This window comes from Tympanuchus pallidicinctus, unplaced genomic scaffold (assembly GCF_026119805.1).
Source record: "Tympanuchus pallidicinctus isolate F22 unplaced genomic scaffold, pur_lepc_1.0 scaffold31, whole genome shotgun sequence".
In the NCBI taxonomy this organism is placed as follows: Eukaryota; Metazoa; Chordata; class Aves; order Galliformes; family Phasianidae; genus Tympanuchus; species Tympanuchus pallidicinctus.
In genome coordinates, this window is record NW_026294749.1 from 9,242,922 (window position 1) to 9,263,699 (window position 20,778).

At 37.4% G+C, this 20,778-nt stretch overlaps 1 protein-coding gene across 7 annotated transcripts in view; it reads right to left on the reverse strand.

Annotated features, from left to right (window-relative positions):
• The window catches only part of KIF13A (kinesin family member 13A), a 108,808-nt gene that overhangs the window by 41,982 nt on the left and 46,048 nt on the right, over positions 1–20,778 (reverse strand). For 5 of the 7 annotated variants that reach the window (XM_052697752.1, XM_052697746.1, XM_052697749.1 and 2 more), the window contains exons 4-12: positions 19,676–19,736; positions 13,556–13,648; positions 12,808–12,988; positions 11,768–11,855; positions 10,154–10,288; positions 9,214–9,326; positions 3,844–3,955; positions 3,249–3,461; positions 895–1,005 (exon numbers count right to left, since the gene is read on the reverse strand). In XM_052697752.1, the coding sequence (XP_052553712.1) occupies positions 895–1,005; positions 3,249–3,461; positions 3,844–3,955; positions 9,214–9,326; positions 10,154–10,288; positions 11,768–11,855; positions 12,808–12,988; positions 13,556–13,648; positions 19,676–19,736 (1,107 nt within the window). The remainder of the gene's footprint in view (positions 1–894; positions 1,006–3,248; positions 3,462–3,843; positions 3,956–9,213; positions 9,327–10,153; positions 10,289–11,767; positions 11,856–12,807; positions 12,989–13,555; positions 13,649–19,675; positions 19,737–20,778) is intronic. The other 2 variants (XM_052697747.1, XM_052697750.1) reach the window with 1 other exon arrangement.

Below are 20,778 nucleotides of genomic sequence, written 5' to 3' on the forward strand. Positions count from 1 at the left end.
ACAGTGATCAAATATATTATTAATTTTTATACAACAATAACAAAAGGTTAGACTTCATCCTCAAACACATGCTTTAATGACTATATATCAGAGGTACTCAGGCATTACAGAGCGTGGCTTTGAATCTTTATATTATTAAAAACTAATCTCAATTGCAGCGAAAAGGAAGATAAGTCAGATAATTTTGGAAAGAGCATGTCGCAGTTTAGGCTTACAGTTTTCCAGTATTATTATTAATGCAGCTAAAGCATCTGCTTGGTTCAAACATCTCATTTGCTCTGTCATAGCTTTATCTTTTTCTTGGCTGTTTTGGGTTTGGCCAGTTAGGTTCTGCATTTTTTTGTGTCTGTTTATTTAGCAGTGACTGCACCAAAGTGTGCTTCTGGAACATTAAGACTAGAAAGGATAACCAACAGAAGTCACTCTTCAAGCTACAGATGGTAGAAATGATGGAAAGATACACTGAAATCCCAAAGTCTTATTCCAAGTATGATAATAAAAAACAAACATCAGTGAATACCTGGATTCATTTCCTTTCTCTGGTTAAGAAAACACTATAAGCCACAGCAAATGTAAAGAACAAACACTACCCAAAATTCCAATCCTTTTGTAATTCTTGGTTTTCTTAGCCATTCCAAGGAAAATTGTTCAAGATCCCATTGCATTCTTATAGAAGAACATTTCAAATGCATTTTCGTGTTCTAATTTCAAATGAAATATTAGCCTTTATCAATTACACCATGATAAAACTGCATTTATTCTAATGAAATTCAGACTGAAAGAAAATGGAGAGCAGAGAAACGGAATACAGCATAGTTCACCAGAGCTCAAGAAATTCATCTGACTTGTGCTCAATGAATATCTGACCTTTTCTCCTCAAAATTTCTGACATACCTGTGCAATTTCTTCTGTTTTCCTTAGCTTTTCTTCCCAAGTGACAGTTAATTCCTTTATTAGCTTTTCAGACTCTTCCAATTTTTCCTTCAGTTCTGGAGCCTTCATGGCCTAAAACATGGGGATAAGTAAATTCTTAAGGTACAGCTCACATTGCAACAGTTGCTTAAAAAAAGGGAAACTGAACACAGCCAACAGAACATCAAATGCTGTAGATAGAGGATAGGTTTCAACTATTTTCCTGTGTATTTTGTGGCAGAAGAGGAAAAAACAGGTCATTAGCAAAGGAAAAGGACAGAATAATAGAATGGTCTGGGTCAGAAGGGACCTAAAGCAGGGACACCTCTCATTAAACCAGGTTGCTCAAAGCCCCATGCTACTGGCCTTGAAAGCCTCCAAGAAGGCAATATCCACAGCCTCTCCAGGCAAACTGTCCCAGTGTCTCACCACCCTCACAGTAAATAATTTCTTCCTAACATCTAGTATAAACACATACCCTTCTTCCATTTAAAACCTTCTCCCCTTGCCCTGTCACTACATGCCCTTACAGAAAGTCCCTCCCTAGCTTACCTCCAGGCCCCCTTCAGGTGCTGTAAGGCCTCTATAAAAGGTCCCCCTGGAGCCTCTTCTTCTCCAAGATGCAGAGCCCAGCTCTCTCAGCCTGTCCTCACAGGGGAGGTGCTCCAGCCCTCCGACCATCTTCATGGCCCTCCTATGGACCCGCTCCAACAGCTCCATGCCCCTCCTTCGCTGGGACCCAAGAACCGGATGCAGTACTACACGTGAGGCCTCACCAGCACAGAGCAGAGGGGCAGAATCACCTCTCTCGACCTGCTTCTCTTGATGCAACCCAGGATACATTTGCCCTTCTGGGCTGCAAGTGCACTTTGCCAGCCCATGTTCAGTCCTTCATCAGATGACACTCAAATCTTTCTCTTTAAGAAATCACCCTATAACACATCCTGATTTGAAACAACTAAAGGTCTACACAGCACTACATAGGCTAATGGAACTACACAGGCCAACAAAATCTGCAGGCTTGGCCACTCAATCTTCACTGTCTGTATAAAAATACCCGAGTATTTTACATCTCTTAAGTCTGAGTTGACTGAAGTTCAACTCCAAAGCCTTCCTTCCAATAATAGTTTTAAATACAAATTCCTCTTGATATTTAGCTTTCCATTCTATCTTGCTTTTGTAAGCGTTCCTAGAGTTTCACTTAAGCATTTAAGAATGACACCATTGATTACCTCTGAAGGAAGGCATGCACTGAAGCTAACACAGGCTTCTCATTTCACAATAGGAAAGAAAAGCAAGGGGATTGAATATGTTCCACTCCAAATAAGAGCTCAATGTGCTGGCCTATAACTTCATGTGATTGTTTTCAACAGAAAGTTGAAGAGACAGAAGAAGAGAAAAAGCTTTAAAAAATTAGTAAAACTACAAGCAACCTCCTACTTTCCTGTTGGCAGCCACAGTCTGCCAACAAAACTAAGAACAGACTAGAATATTTTATTATTTAAAATACAGAATTACAATAGATTTCTATTTGGAAAAAAAAAAAAAGTGAATGGTTCCTTTTCCATAAGGCAGTTTTCCTCATGCGATCCTATAAGAGACTGCTTGTATAGGCAATGTGACTTCTTAGACAAATGTAAAGTTTAAACACCACTCCAATTTACTGTAAGACATACTTCTGGTATTCTTTTTCCCCCACAGCTATTACGTGTTGCCAGAAAATATTAGAAACGTTTTCCTATACTACAGCGCCCCATTTCCTCAGACATCACCAAAAGTACTTCTACACTGATAATTTACGCTCTGATTAGAAATGTGTTTTTAGTATATGCAGCAGTCACACAGCATTAACTCTTCAGCCAATACAATACTGCTAGTTTTGGTTTTGCTGTTTTAAAGATCCTTGATAAATTTTTACAAATGTCAATGACAGAAATGTCCCAGATATTTTGTCATCCAGTACCAGGATTTACATCTTCTCATTTTTCCGTTTGGCATAATAAGAATACATAGTCCACCAATTTAGAAAATTCTGCTAGCAAGTATATACAATTAAGTTCTCTTGTAGCTCTTATCCGTGCTGCTTCATTTACTACATGACACAAAGTTTTTCAAGAACAGTCTATTCTGACACAGATCAACACCTGTACAATGTTGTCCTCATTTAAAGTTACTGTAAAGAAACAAACTCAGGAAACAAGGTTATTATTTTTTTTTTTTTCTAAATAAGTGTAAGACTTCCTTTTCTGATTTTGAAGGACTTCAACATAAATCCAGTCTTCCAGCTCGTTCAACATTTGTTCAGGTTATTTATTTTGTACCATGAATAACATTACCTCAGCCTGTGAGAGCTGTTCTTTCAGTTTTTCAACTTCTTCACGTAATTCTCTGATGACCCTGGCATTTGGATCTTCATTCACCACAGCATGATTAACTATCCTTTTGGCTCTGTCTGCATATCTTAGAGTAGATAGTGTTTCTTCGTAATTGTCTGCTGCTGGACTAATTGTGGCTATCATGGCAGTTTGGCTGTTTCCTCCCAGATTGTCCTGTAGAGTACAGCCACAGAAATTTGAGAATTAAAAACTGTTCTGAGATTATACTGTCTCTTTACAAAGATACTTAAAATGCAAATCTCACTATTTGGACACTGATTTACATTCTGATGTAAACTGATCAATACGATCCATAAATATTCCCAACCACCTCCATCAGCTTTACTCCCAATGCAATTGAAAATTCACCAAATAGGACTTTACATACAATTAACACAGTAAATGCTCATCTCAATATATTACTTGGGATAGCTTGTAGCAATGACCTCCTTTGCTCACTTCTTTAAAAAAGATTACAATCTCTTAAGTACACAGTTATGCTACAACCTATTAAGCTAACAGCTTATGAACATGTTGAACAGAAAATATTAATTACCTTGAGAAGCCAAGTGAGTACAGAGTCTCTGTAAGGCACAAACTTATTCTTCCCTTTCCCTGCTGCTTGATCAGCAAGTGATGATATAACCAACCCAAGCGTTGAAAGGGATCTATGAAGCCAACAGCACAAAACAGCTTTGAACACGTACTTCAAAAGTACATTTAATAAAACAGACAGAATGGTTTAATTTGTGCTCTGCAAAATTTCACATCCAGCTTTTGTAAAATAATTTGAGCTGGAAATAACCAAGGGAGATCAAAACAAGGCAATGCATCTATTCAAGCTGCATACTTGGAACAAAAAACAGTTATGTACAGTGTTTAATCTTACCTAGTACTAACAAAGTTTCAGGAAGACCAGGTTGAAACATTTAGGTATCATAGTTTGATAATTGTAAAGCAGGCTGCGTCAGTATATGGAGAATCATAGAATGAAACACAGACTGGCCTGGGTTGAAAAGGACCACAGTGCTCATCCAGTTTCAACCCCGTGCTGTGTGCAGGGTCGCCAACCAGCAGACCAGGCTGCCCAGAGCCACATCCAGCCTGGCCTTGAATGCCTCCAGGGATGGGGCATCCACAGCCTCCTTGGGCAACCTGTGCCAGTGCCTCACCACCCTGTGTGTGAAAAACTTTCTAAGAACAGCTTTAGATTAGACACCTACCTTTTCTCAGAGACTAAGAATCTTTCCATCTTGGACACTGCCTGATGACACTATTAGGAGTTAGCATTGGCAGTGCAGCAATAATCCCCTGTCTCTAGGAACAACATTTTAAGAGCACTAGTTTAACGGCTGACTAAAACTAAACTATACTCATAAGGAGGCATCTACAAGACAAAGTCAGTTATGGTGCAGAAGAACTAGTCTGGTGAGTTACCTAGTAACTAACCAGCAATTACATGATAGTGGAAGACTGCTCATCACAAGAGAAAAATATCCCTTTTCAAAGGAGCTGACTTACAGTCGAGGTGATGCCTCACTAGGATCTTTTATGGGGAAGAATAAATTAATATCACAATCATAAAAATGTTGCATGAATGTAAACATGAGAACAGAAAAATTCTCCAAACTGCTTGGTACACAGACATCCCATTACTCTAGAATACTGAAGAAACTAAGAGCTGGTTCATTTTGGTACACGTACCACTTCTACCAACAAGTGTTTGACTATTAGCAACCTTTGCAAAGCATCTATGCATTATACATTCCAATTATTATACGACCTTGTGTAAATACTAAACGACACTTGAGCAAGTAAGTTTAAGATAACGAGCTGGTTTAAGAGCCTGAGAGCAATAACCAGATGCCTAAAGAGTAGTAGAAACAGAATGCTGGAGCTCAAGAGCATACTGGTCCATCATACTCATAAAGAACATCTGGATAATTGAGCATAACTACCAAGGAAACTTGTAGCCTTGTGATTAGATAAATAAAACTTTGATTGTACCATTCCACTCCATCCTTTTGAGTTCCTTCAAACTACTAGAGCCATTTTAATCGTAACACAGTCTTAATGCTTTCTGAAAATCCTAGTGGTTCTGAACGACAAAAACATTGCAGAATATTTCAAAAAAGATATGTGAGGTTAAGGTGAGACGATCTGTTAAAAAAGTCACAAAAGATGTGCATAACACCAGGAAACACAGTGGCATGAAGACAGTAAAGACCTGAAAGCAAAACTAAATTGAAAAGAACCTTAAGGAGCTCCTAAATTTGTCTAAAGGATAACTTTCCAACCCATGCCTGAAAAATTCACAGCAAAACGAACAGTTAATTTAGGGTTGGGTTTTTTTTTGCCCAAACAAAAACCTTACAACTCCCAAAAGCCTGTGGAAAGAGGATGGGGGAGGGAGAATTGGTTCTTGTCTCCAATCTTTCAGTCTTTCACCTGCACAGACTGGGAAGACGGCATGCTAAACATGCAAGAACAAACAGTAGGATGCTACATGCTGCTCCCTAGCAATCTCCTACAGCATAAGTGAAAAAGCACTAGCAGCCCACTCCCAGTGGAGTCCACCTTCGAGGATTATGAAGTTAAAAGAAAACAACAAAACCCACACACTTCAATTTACGTTCCTCCAATTCCTCTTGCTGATTTTAAATGAGAAAAAATGTGAAAAATCAAAGTCAAAAAGTGAGGGAGGGGGAAGAATATTTTTCTTACCTTAAAGAAATCGAAATGGGGATAGGAAAAACAGGGATTCGGGAAGGCCCACCATTGATAATTATTTCACAACAGGGCTGCAATTTTAAATCTTAGTTATAGGCACCGTGTTGTAGTAATTAGCAAGTTATAACTTTGTTTATTAACACCAGATTAAAGGAAGTAATATTTCTGCTCCAGAAATATAATGAAATACCATTTTTTTTATTAAGACTATTAACGCCTGTATTAACAACCAAACTGGTGTACTTTAAGTATTCTACTTAAGATTTCATAATACAAAGCTGTTAAAAGATTCTAAGAGAAGTACTAAAAGAAATGGCAGTGCAATATAATTACAGGACTCAGTAGCTGCTTTGCTTTATGCTGGATGATGCATCAGAGATCTGTCATTACTTTGATCCTATCTCAAACCACCTACATAATGAATCAACCAAAAGGCCCGAGCCAACAGTGCACAACAGACTGAGGCAGTTCAGAAGAAACAGAGCAAGCTTACATGGTGCAAGACCATGGGAAAGTGCTGTTTCTGCATGCTTTCTGTTCTCCTTGACCCTCTTCATCAAGTGTGAACAGGCTGTCTTTGCTACTGTGCATCTGGAAGCTTGCACGCTCCCAGCAAGGATCTGAGTCAGCAGCATCCAAGGGCAGGTGGTTCTTTTCTGCAGGGAAGAACTCTGTCCCTAAATGACATCCATTTAAGCTACTTCTGTACACTTTCCTTCCAATTTTTTTTTAAGCAGACGAAGCCCTTCTTTCTAATAGTAAAACCTGTGAATATGAACACTCTCCTCTTAAAAGAGCTTGAAGCCAGTCTTCTCCCAAAAACATTCCCTCCCACCCCATCTTTACCCTTTAAAAAGCTTATTTTTGCATTCTCAACTTAAAATGACAATAGCTACGATATTTCTAATCACAGTTAAAATTATAGGCTGTTCATAGAACATTCTTCCTAGCCACTAACTGACAGCTTGCTTACTCCATTTCCTCCTGCTGCTGTACTCTAGAAATTCTTCTACTACACAATAGATTATTAAACATCTGCGTTTCTACACTCAGTATAGGAACCTGAGCACCTAGGCATTAACAAGCACACACAGCTTTCTTACGAGTTTGGAAAGTCTCATAAGAACCAGGAAAATAAAGACAGCAGATGCCCAGAAACACCATCATGACCCAAGGCAACTTCACACCAGTGCTGAGAAAAAGTGGAAGCTCCTTATTACAGCTTTACAAAACCATTAACAAGATCACACAACTCTCAGCTGTTTCAGTAAGCAACAGAGCAGTTCAGCACATCCACTCTGTACTGGGTCATGCTGACCCAATATGTGGAAGAGTTTACAGTACAGGAAGCTGTGAGACTGAGGCAGCAGTGACATTGGCCCTAAGCTGGTTTCATGCAGAAACAGCAGAGAAATCTGCAGAGACTATCAAACTATGGAGTTTTGGAAGCACAGCAAAAGTACAATCTTCTTGTCTTGTAAATACAGAAACAGTTATGTTATTTGCCTGTTCTTCAAGGCATCAAAACAAAACAAGCAAGAAATTTAACTGCCAGGTAGTTACGGTAGGTCTGTTTTTATCTGAATAAACAGTTGATGCTACCAATGCAAATTACTGCTATTTTATGAAAGAATAAAAGTTTTAAAAAAAAAAGGAAGGTGGCATAGCAAGGTACGTGGTTTAAGTAGTCTATATTACTACAGAAAGATTACTGCCTTTCCCTAATAAGCATGATATGTTGTACACATTATGGAAAAGAAGACTGCGTACAATGTTCTGCAACAAACTACCCTGATAAAAATGTGCATACCAATTCTGAAGCTTCCAGTGAAGACAGAATTCATTAAACTCAGCAACTAAGTCCAATAGACATTAAAGCACAATACTAAGAATTGTTTGCCTATCAGTTCCAAATGAGATCTCAAACAGAGAATGCTTAGAAAATGGTCTGAGATAACTGAGGTTTGTAATATAGGAACTGATACAAGAAGACAGAGCTGACAGCTTTTCTCTTTGAAATATCTTTTACAGAGAAATCTGGTGCTTGTATCTGAAGTCCTGTATCATTAAAAAGAAATAGCAAAAACAACCTTCCCTGTTTACACTAAGCAAACATTTTGCTAGAAAAGAAAATGAAATCTTTCTATATCTCCAGCAACACTTTCAATCTCTTAATAGCTGTTGGGGGAGTCGGCATTTAAATTTTTCCCCAAGAATTAAAAAGAAACATTTAATTTCACCCCTATTTATGCAAAAGGTGAATACAGTTTCTAGCAAAATCAAACCAAATTTAACTAGTAACCTGCAGGGTAAAGGTTCAGTACCTGCCATTAGAGAAACAGAATCATATAATTTTCTTTCATGAGTACTATGCCAGTGCACCTACCAATCTGAAGCATTAACACTCGTAATACATTACAGATTATGCTGTGAAGAGCAAGCGTGTTCAAACTATTAAAGCAGGTAACTTAAAACCATTTTAAGCATGAATGCAGTTCAAACATGTTTTTTGCTCTCACTGTTAACTTCAGAATAACATAACCTTTTGCAACATTTTAAAGGTAAGTACAGAATTTGTAGCTTTTAATATTAAGAGTCTGATTTTTTTTTTTTTTTTCCCAGGAAAATTAGTATGTGTAAGACAATGGTAATATTGTGCTAAAGTCTTGCTTTTGGGCAACAACACAGTAATTACAGTTAAAAAAAGTGCCTGGAAACTTGTCATTGCTTGAGTACAGATGCCCAAGGCAACGTTAAACTTACATAGTTTCATTCTGATCTGGTTTTCTTAAACTGTGAATTATACTCTTACACAGTTTAATACCTGTTGGAACAAAGCCATTCAACTCTGCAACTTTGCATTCCTTGAGCATACGATGAGACAAACACATGAGCCTGGGGACAGGGTGGATAAATGAATCACAAGAGGTACATCCATAATTAAAGAGTGCTACCGTCACTTTTTCCAGATAATATTCATACAGCTATCATCTGAGTCAACTATGAATCAAAGTCTCTGTACTAATGCTAAAAAAAACCCAAACAGATGGTATTCAGTACAGAGCAACTGAAAGGGATGCGTCTGACTAGATGCAGCATTTGAACCAACTTGTAACAAGCACACCAAAACAGGAGACTGAGGAAGCAATGGTTGTTCTTAAAACACTATACTTTACAACCTATGCCAATGTCTTACTTGTTTATGTTGCTGCCTTCCTTTAGACGTTCTCCTGCAGCTCCTGTTTTGGACACTCTCTCACTACCAGCTAAATCCACCAGGCTGACCTTGCTGACCTTCTCTCCAGAATTCTGTGCAGATCAAATAAGGGAGAAAAACAAGATTCATGAGCGTAAAATGCTAACGTACCTTACACCAGCACCATTAAAGACTGCTTTCTATAACAATAATGCAAGTTGAAGCATAAAATCAAGATAAGAGAGAACAAATTCTGACAGTCTTTACAGTCTGTTAAGAGCCAGTCATACACTTTACACTAAAGGGCAGAACCACTCATGAAGGCAAAGCAGCCATGTGTTAACATCAAAAACTTCCCTGCCACAGCAGGCCATTAAAATGTATTAATGTCAGCAACTGTTAACACCTAAGACAGATTTAACAGAGGCAATATAATCTTAAAGTCATCTAATTTTTTTTTGTTTTTTTTTCTGGCATGCTTCTGCTGTTCTCTCAACCTTAGGTTCTTGCCAATATTACTTTGATTACTCCAAAGCATTAAAAGTAGCAGCATAGCTAAGAAAATTGTGCATGTGTACCAAACAAAAAAAAATATGGTGAGTTATGCTAAAGTCTTGACTGAGAAGATGGAACAAATCAATAGAGATACTATAATATATCACTTAGCATAGCAATTCTGAAATACAAGAGCACTTCAGCAAGTTGAATGGTCTTGAGAACTGAGGCAGCTTCAGTCTTAAAATGGTAAGCCATTCGCATCTTCAGAGTTTTAGGTCATGTTAAGTGATATTACTGATGCATCTACAAATGCATGCAAAAAGCACAAGCTGCTTGTTTTAACTGACTGTTATTCAAAACAAACAGATCATTCAGCAGTTGAACAGAATAAAGAAGAAGAATTTTCCACAACGTCATAAATTAAAACAACAGAAACACATACACCAGACTGTAGGTCATAAAGTGTCTGAGTCACTATAATGTTGAATACAGCATGAGAGCGGCTGCTTTCTTCATTCATGTTGGTTGCAGCAACTGTTCGTGATTTGTTTCCCTCTGACATCAATGACTCAATATCCTAGAGCATAAAGAATAAAAAGTGGTGTCAGGATGAAAGCAAGTTTTGTGCTTGCTGAACAAAATTCCTGACTAAATGGAAGAGTGCGTATTTCTGAGGAGAGAGAAGAAGAGAATGTAGAATTAAAGAGAAAATTCTTTTTACATTTTGATATCAGAAAATCACAGAATGGTTTGGGTTGGAAAGGATCCTCAAGACCATCCAATTTGAACCCACTTGCTGTGGCTGCGTTGCCACCCATTAGGTCAGGCTGCTCAAGGTCCCAAACAACCTCACTTTGAGGGCCTTCAAGAATGCATTGGTAGAGAAGAGATCTAATTTTGCAGAATAATGTTAAATCGTAACTTTGCTTTAAGCAGTGCACCAAAAGCCCAGCAACAATATTCAGTACACATACTCCTTATCTGTTGCTGAAATACATTGGCAAAACCCACATTACAAATCATATTGTGCAATGCCAGTAATCAGGCAAACAGATCTACTTACAGAAGTAAACACAATGCTTTTTTTTTCCTGAACTGCATTAAAGCCATACTCTCTGAACTGGCTCAAAGTGTTGCCCCACTTGAAGCCTGTATCCTTCTATTCAAGTAAAAATAAAGATGATTCTCATATATCTGTTTGCTGAGTATCCAAGACACTTTCATAAGTCATCAGACAAAAATTAGGTATGAACAAAATTTCCTAAAATTCAAGTAAACAATGTCAAAGTATGCAATTTACCACAAAAGGTGCTAAATTGGTTTTTACATTAGATATGACAGGTGCTTCAGAGAAATAAGTATTCCCATTAGATGAGAAATGTTTTTCACACAACACTGTAAAAAAAATGATTTTTTAATAAACCAACCCGAAACAAAGAAAAAAGCGTAACAAAAGAAAACCCAAATAGATTTCCTAAAACAGCTTCCTTGTAAAAAGGGCTACGCAATTCACAGAACTGCATCACTGCAACTCCTCTGTATCCAGTGAAGTTCATCGGATTCTACAATACTGATATATTTGAATGCATTTTAGTAACTCAGCTGGGCTCAGATGTTGTCATTACTTAAATTAGCAGCTATATAAACCATGTTGTGCATTCTCATGCAATATACTTCTATAAAGTAAGTGTATTCAACAACAACAAAAGCAACAGAATGCACGCTGAAAGACCTAATTTTCTTAGTGTGGAAGCCTCAGATTTCAAGGAAACATGGCAAGAAAATGTGACGTGCTTGGTATTTATTACATAAATGAGAACCTGCAAAATGAAGTGATATTACTGCTATATTTTTAACCAACATAAAAGTGAAATGAAAGCTTTTACATGACATAAATACCCCTGGAAGCTCTAGAGGAGGTACCTGCGATTGTCAGAGGCTGCAAACACCTAGGAAAACAAAACTTCTGGGTGGGTATTAGTTTACCTACAATATGATTTCCTATCACTTAGGTACACAGATGCTGTTTCCAAATCTTTCACAGGTTCAGATTTACCTCAAAGTTCGTAACAGCCAGCTGAGACAAGCCATCTACATATGGTCCCAACACTTTGTGCTCTCGAACCTTAAGAGACTGCCGACTCCTACGGAATAAATAGTATTTATGCACAAACCACTACTGTGAACTTCATTTCAACTAAAAGACAGAGATTAACATCTACAATACACAAGATTTCTATCATTTCACAGTATGTAGCTTTTTTGTTTTTCAAGCAATAATGGGAATAAAAATATCAATCTGACAGGTTTCAATCAGAACACACAAATTACTTTCAGAGCATCATTCTACCACAGTATTTGTGGCCGTAGCAAAACCTGAAATACTTCATCTGGAAGAAAGAATAGTGACAGAAGGAAACAAAAAATCTCTCTCATTTGCTGAAGATTCATTTCTCCATGCATTTTCCAAGTTTTACTAAAATATGTTAATGAAGTGTAAAATACGCCTTTTAATTAAGTTGCATGTTTCTTCATCTAGTGCAATAATGCTCAAGAATCAAGAAGACACACATATCAGACATCTTGTCTGATCTGTTGTCTAGACATCTCCATGCTAGAGAACCTACTCAGTATTTCTGAGTCAACAAAACACAAGGAAGTAGAGTGCTAAGAGTATATTTGGAGGTGTTATTCCTTCCCATTCAAGAAGTCCAAATTCTAAACCAGGAAAATCAAATTGTAAATAAAGTTCACACTGTTTGTAACTGATGAAAATTTATACTTGAGCAAAGTCTGGGTCATATGACAAATATACCCCAGCTTTTTCTTCTACATAGCTTTTGATTTCTGGTATTGCAGTACTTCACTTTGCAACACTATACTATTATATTGTATATTTAGATTGATCCACACCAGGTAGTATTTCATACACAAACTTTACACTGATATTCTCTCTCATGTTTGGTACCTGATCCTTTGTAAAAAAGATATATAAACATACATTATGAAAAATCTCAAGGACTTCCAGAATTTATTTCTACTTAATAGTTTCAAATAAAAGCAATTAAGGTGGAGAGGTAGGATAAAGCTACTCACCCTTTTGGGTCAAGTAGATCTCTGACTTTCTCATTGTAGATTTCCATATAGGACACTTCAACTTTAAAAGTATGAGATTCATTTTCTTCCACAGAGATTCTCTGAAATAAAGCACAACAGAGCCGTGGGATCAGACCCAGCTGCTCTGCATTACCCATCATTGAAAAGGATTTTCCTGAACCTAAGGGAAGAAAGGAGAAGAAAATGCTTTAGAATGTGGTTTCTGAGTTACTCATTTGTTCATGAAACATGTTTTAATTTCTCCAGATGCATGTATCAGAGCAACAGGGCATTATTCTAGACAGACGGCTCGCTCTTTGCATTACAACAAACAGAAACAAAAAGAGAAATCTTAACAGTCTCTTTTAGTAGAGCCATTACTTGGCCTCCCTTTTAACACACACACACACACACACACACACACAAAAGACTGAATGAGCCTTGGTTGCTAACCTCTCCTTTCACACTTTCAAAGCAGCCTCAAGAGGTAGCAGTGAGGAGCATATTTACAGACCTGTGTTAAGAACTTTATACTGCCAATGGCTGTGCTGAAGTTACTGTGTGTTTAAATGAGAAACCAACCTCCAAAGAAGTGATGCAAATACAAATCATATGAAGTTTAACATTAAACTTTGTATTTCTATTTATGATCTTGAATATTATCAAGCTTAGTATTTATGTTGTGCTCTTCCTACTTCACACACATGCACAAGCAGCATCCTCTCCTTTCAGCACAAGCAGCACTTACCTGTCTGTCCATAGGCAAAAATACAAGCATTATATCCCTGAAAGGCCTTCTCAAGAATTCCTTCTCCAAGGCACTTGAACACCACTTCCTGACCTACAAAATAATTGTAAGTTTCTTTTAAGTGAACAGTGAACTTTAACAATAACAAGAAAAAATTTTGGAGATTATTTTTACTAATGGATGCACGATGGAACAAATGATTTCGTGTATAACTGAGTGAATGAAACTCAGCTACCTCTGCGTGTTTAAACATAGCGCTCGTTTTCCTGTGAAAGAAGCGTGGATTCAAATGAATCGTGTAAATTGAATGCTTAGAGAATAAAGAGAATCTAAATTCCGTATTGCAGACTTTGCAGTCTGTATGCATTCTAATGCATAATAAACTAATTCATAATAATAAACTTTACCCAAGACTTCTGCAACAGAATTGCAATGAACACATTAGTGAACTAGAACATTAGGCATATAACAAACATAATGGTAGAAATAAGAGAAATGTTCTCCTAGGAGATAGCTTCAGATTTCAGTATAACCCATTCTTATCTACTCCATGTTAAGGCAATGCTGGAAGTAAAACAGAAGCATCCCGAAGACATCGAAACAGGAAATGTACATTATGAGTGTGAGAGACTTAAACAGAACTGTCTGTGGATATACAGGAGTCAACAGTCTCTTAAAGTTCAAGAGCACAAATATATATATATCTATATCTCTATAGTTGAAACATCAGCTACAGCATTTCATATTCTGCAAAGTCATCTTTCTAAGCCAAGCTGATTTCAGATGTGCTCCAATCTTTTAGCTGCAGGAGATAAAACAGAAAGGGCATTTCTTTTGTTTGTGGTAGTACTGTACACATTTTTCTGTTTCGTATTAAAAAGCAACGCTCAGAATTTGTACACCACAAACATGGTCATAGGTAGGTTGTCTGTCGAGTTCTGAACCACCTGCATACACATCGAAAAGAAGAGCTGAGATAAGGAAAGCATTTACATGTCTTCTGGTGCTTGATTTTAAACTTACATACACTGCCTGATGACATTCTGAACAGTGGCGAAGTCACCTATCTCAGCTCATTTAATTTTAGCAGTTGTCATTTTTCCAGTAGGAAGCAATTGTACAATGTGTGCAATAGGACTTCTTTAGCTCTCAAAATAGAACATCAGAAAACACCAAGCTGCATATATGTTGCCTGAGAATATTAACTTTGTGATACTTGAGTAAATGGTAGATCACTGAACAACTGTAGTACAACCCATGGAATGCCTGTTTGTAGAATGGCTCTCCTGTATGCAAGTAAGACTAAAAATCTCTATTACTTCTATTAACTTTAGCCTAGTTTCTCTTTTGCTATAAAGGAAAAACTAAGGCAGTGATGTCAGGTCCCTGTGTATATTTTTCAATTGTATTTCTGAGATACCAAAAGATTATTAGTACTGCTTCTTGGATTAACACAGTTCAGACTGACTTCCAAAACACTGAATACAGGAATTAAAAACAGAAAAGCCTGCTGTACTACATAATTATTCCATTTTCTTCCCTGGACATTCATTCACTTCTCATTCAACATGTGTATCATGAAATGATTGCATGATCATATGTTGAGAGTGCTGTTCAAAACCAATGTTCCTGGAAACAGCTGTAGAGAATGCTAACGAACTACTGAAGAATGCGTGAAGGAAACCAATCAGTGCAAGTGTTTAATAAGAGTGTACAACACAAAAATTTGCTTTCCAACTCTTGAAGGCATATTTTGAAGTTATCAAATCAAAGATGCAAGGAGCCACTTACTACGTTGCTGATGAAGAGCGTAAAAATCAAGTAAAGATTGAAGCTGAGTAAAATCATTAAGAGAAAAAAATTATTGTGAGTGAAGAACAAAATCATTTGTCAGAAGAGGAAAAATTCTTTATTGTCCACTTCTGACTAGCAATAAATTACAACATCCGTGCTTCCTAAGAAAAAAACAGATACCAAAATACTACAAAACTAACCATAGTCATGATAATGATGAGATGGCCTACAGAATTTCTTATTGCCCAGAAGAAGGCAGTTCAAACTGCACAGACAAGATGGGATATTTTTTTTTCCAGGTAAGTTTTTATGGGCTTAACAAGCCAGGCATTGACAAATAGGCCATTCAAGAACGATGTTTAGAGGAAACAGTTGAGCTACCAAAATATATGTTTCTAAAAGAAAAGAACATAGAAAAGAACAGAAGTATTTAAATTTCAATTACAGATATTTTATTTTTCTCATGCAGTGGTGGTGCTCCTAATGGCAGGAGCGTGTCACCCATAAGATTATATGATCCAGGAGACAATTTCATCATGCAACATAAATTCTTCCTCCATGCATTTTATTAGTAGGTTCTGCAAATTGATTACAATTTATTTTATACAGAATTATGTCTAAGTGCACCTAAAGTAAGAAAATAAAACAAAATGCAGTTTTGTTGTGGTTTTGCTAAACAATCTTACATGTTGACATGTCTACAGTTAAGATTTCTGCTTATTTACAGGACTTTTCTTCCACAGATGCCAAGTGCTTAGGGAAGAGAGAAGGGGTTTTAACTCAATTCTGATTCAATTCAAACTCTGATTCAAACTCTTTTCATTCCACCACTATTTAGTTTCCAGAAAAATCTCCCTTAAACCTACTTGTCAAATCTTTTAGGCCCAATCTTCCAGCTGCATAAGACCCTATAGCTTCTTAAGGTGGCAACTGAGGCCTGACATCGTAAGCCCTTGTTCCCTCTCCCATCTTCTGATCAAAACGTAGGCAAATAAGAGATGCTTGACATACACATGCCACCAGGGAGAGGAAAGCACACCCAAGGCTTTCTGGGGTGAGTACTGAGCTGCCAGCCTTCACAGGGCAGATTCTCCTGTCTCCTCCTCCCATAGGGGGAAGGAGAGCGCAGTTTGGTGAGCTCTGCATGCATACTACTGTCTAAATAATCTCATTTGCAGACCAAATGCTTCCTCTACTGTAAGGAGCAAAACAGCTAAGGTGGAAGCACATTGCAAGAAAAAAGTTTCAGACAACATTGCACTATGCTGTAAATGCTCACAACACATTTGGCAGAACCCCCACTAACATCATCCTTCTAGGGATGCATTGCTAATCAAAACCTGATAAACACCAGTGGATGCCAACTCTGTCCTGAAGATGTACCAGAAAAACAACATCAAGACAACATGGAAACCTTCTTTCCTTTCATCAGACAGCTCTAACTGCCTTCACAGCTCCAAGAAATTATCTGTAGCTTCTGGCAAATGCAACTAACAAGCCTGATGTCAAAGTAGAAGAACATCCAAGAAAAATCAAAGGAGAAATTCTCAGTCTCTAGGATGCCACTTCCCCTCAGGAGGCCAACCCAAGAACCTTCTCATCAGACGCAGTGCTGCCACCCACTGACAGTGTCCCACAGACACATAAAGGGAGACTACCAGCATTCCTGCCTTAGCACTAGCCATACTAAAGCTTGGGAAGATTTCAACAGTATCAGATAGTATCTGAGACTTATCTGAAAGCTACAGGTAACTCATCTTCTCAGAACTACATCTTAATACACTTAGTTCTTGGAACTTTCCAGTGCTGGCTGTGTGCTATTATCACACACCATAGGCATTTAAGGATGTACCACAGAAGCTAAGAAATTTTTCCATGTGCTCTCCACCTACTGAAATGACTGGGTATTTCAGAGGCAAAATTATAAAACAAAGTAAAAACAGCAAAGTATGTCAGTGTGCATATTACTAATGGCTATTAAATTACTAATAATTTTAAAAGAAAACCTTGGCATTACCTGCATATGAAAATCTCTTAGCTAGAACCTTGGAGTGAACACAAACTATTAGAAAAATTAAATAAGGAAAATATGCAAGATAAAAAGATCCTGAAAACAAAGAAAAATCAATACTCTGAAATGTAAGACTACAACAATACACCATTTTCAGAATGAGATATCTAAGTACTTTCTCTCTTGTATCTCCATGTTACACCCTATTCCTTCAGATCAAACCCATTCCTAGGGAAAACTACACATTGCTGAAAAACCCCAGGACATGTTTGTGCAATCTGCAGAATGAAGCCAATGACTTTTACAAATTAAGTTTGTATATTCCCAGATCACTAGACTCGTGACTAGTAACCAGATGTGAAGAGAAGAAAGAAAAGGGAGGGTGAGCAAAAGAGAGACAACTCTTTCCAATTAAATTACTTTTAAAGTAAACACCATTAATACAAGAGGACCTTCCACAAGGTCCTCTCATTTACTGACAAACTTACAAGTCAAGAGGTACCAAAACAAAGATTAGTTCTGGTGCTTGGTTTTTAGATGTCCAGTATTCCCAGTAATCAGCAACTTGTCAATATGAAATACAGATAACAGTTTTGAGTCTCTCCACATGTTAGCATGGATTTGCTCAGCAAGATTCTGACTGCAGAGATAGAACATCTCACTGCTGCTCTCTTATACAAAGAAAATAACCCAAACCAAATAACTTCTAATGAACAACACTGAAAATTCAAGCTATATATATATTCAATATATATATTTAATATTCTATCAAATTCGTTATCTTCTAGAATGTGAGGGCTGGAAGACACAAGATCACACAAATACAGAAAAATAATTGTTTTAGATCTTTTCACATGCAGTCTAAAGCTCATGGTCTTACTATATTTCTGAGATTAAACAAAAGAGGAAAATTGTTTCCTTTATCAGACAAATTATCTGCAAGAGCAAAAACACATCTTACACATCAAAAACACATCTCATCAACTTTGCAGATGGTGAGAAAGTACAAAAGATGTAGCAGCATTCTTGAGTCCAGACTGAGAAAGGGTTAATCTATCATTTACACAGTGCAGCTTCAGTTCTCAGTCAGAATTTGATCACAACTTCTCAAAGAGGTCATAGAAATCTAGTTTCCATTCAAATTAAGAATAAATTAGCCTGGAATCTCAATGAATTCACCTGGAGATAGATTAAACTAAGACAGGAACAGGTTTAGCTGGTTAAAGGTGTTCCTCTGGTCTCTGCCTTCTCTAAAACTGGGTTAGCCTCGTGATGCACCAAATATGAGCAGCTCTCAACTGCACACTTGAGGCACATCAAGGCAACATCTGGCTTTGCATCATAACCCAGTTCCTTTAAGAGGAAGTCTAGCTGTGCAGACACAAAAGGAGCTGTTGTGTGCTCCAAGGGATCGACCAGTTTGAACTGTGAGTCCAGTGCACTGTGTCTGTTCAGTGCAAACACAGACACTGAAAGTCAAAACAAAATTATTTTCCTGAGGAAATCTACATTGCTCACACAAGCAAGGAATACAGCAAATCAATGCATTTCCTGTGATTCAGGATTTGGTTCAAGTCAGAAATGCATTCTAACAAACATTCAAACTTCAAGATTTCCTTCAGACCATATCATTTCTTAATGTGAGTACCTTAACCGAAAGCTGTTGTTTTTTTCCCCCCCCCCCTCTTTTCCATAGACCACAGCCTTGAAATCCTGGCATACAGAGCTGTAACAATCAAGGTAAATTTTCTTTAAAAATATCAATGTTAATGCACTAATCCAGTTCTGAGAAAGTTAAGCCCTGGGATGATAATCTAATTTAGAATGTCCAGCTTATGGAGGAAGCCATCACAAAGCTGATCACTCAAGAACGTCAGGAACCTGAACAACTGAAATATGAATGACTGGAAAGATGCAAAATAATCACACCATTTAAGAAAAACAGGCTCAGGAATGAAAAGAACAGAAAACACACTTTCATCACTAGCTCCAGCAAGAATTGATTTCTGAACCCTAGGTGACAAAAAGTATCTTCAGAAGAGGCTCTCTTTTGGGGGAGAGAAAGCACTACAGCTTGCATGTAAAGAAAAAAAAGCTGTCCTGTCCCAAGCAATATACTGGGCATCTTAAAGCTCATGTTCTTTCTTAAGCAAGAACCTAGAACTCTAAACCCCTGTTAAAAAAAAAGAAGTCTGCTTTTGTGAAGTCCCTTGAGCATTTCAGTACAGAACATTAAAAAAATACATCCACAATAGTCTAAGCTTTCACGCGTTTTCAAATTATTTACACTGCTGAATGCACATAAAATGGCTTACCTGCATATTTTGTAGTGTTTGATTCATCCATGGACCAGAAGCAGTGATCAAAGGCAAACACCTGTAAAAAGCACATAAAAAGCAAATGAGGAACTCAAGCTACAGAGCATCTCTTAAAGTTATATCAATCCACAACTGCTTAACTGCAGACAGGTTCTACTCTTTATACTGGTCCTAAATCAGAATTGTAAAAGGCTTCAGCAATGGGAATACTTTATGGAAATCTTAAGCACTGCAGAGCTGCAATACTTCTTCTGTCTGTAATACCCACGCTACAAAACACTGCTTAAAAAAAAAAAAAGATGCATTATAGTTGAACCAACATATTAAACTGTTTTAAAAATTGGACACTCGAGTCAGTTAAAAAGAAGTTTCCAAAGAAGTTTCCACTCTTCACAAAGCTTTGGAAAAGAGGGAAGAGGAATAGACAGGTGTAGTAAAGTCCCTGCGTAAATGTAAATTACATTCATTCTAATTCAAATTTTCATTGTTGAAACCGAAACTGCAAATGCCAGCTCTGTGTAGGTCTTATAGGTAGTCAGAGTATTTCTCAAAAAAAAAAAAAAAAAAAGAAAAGAAAAGAACTCCATCATTGTCTTCCAGAATAAAGTCAAACTTTGTAACTAAGGGGACAAAAACCCACCACCACAAACCCGAGCAAATATAAAAACAGGAAAACACATCCAGGCCATGGTAAAGACATCATTACTTGATCTGAATGCAGAGGACACAAAGCATAAAGAAGAAGAAAAGAACAAAATACAATGAAAGTTAGGCTTTCAGATTCAAGGATGGAGGCTGGGATTGGGGAAAAACATTATTGAAGAACAAGATATGAAGAAAAAGGATCTCATTGAAGAATAGCAGCAATATAGCAGCAAGCCTGTGACCAGTAAACAGCATGCTATGTCTGCATGACTGGAGTGTTACCACCACTAAGTCACAGCTTCAGACAACAGCACCATGTGGGCTGCTATGGAGAAAGCTAACTCCATTCAGACAGACCCAAAACACATATGCTTCCATTTCCTATTTTAAAAGCAACTGGAAGTTGCCAGTTTATCCCAGTCTAGAAATTAACTCCAAGAATTGTTCCAAGAATT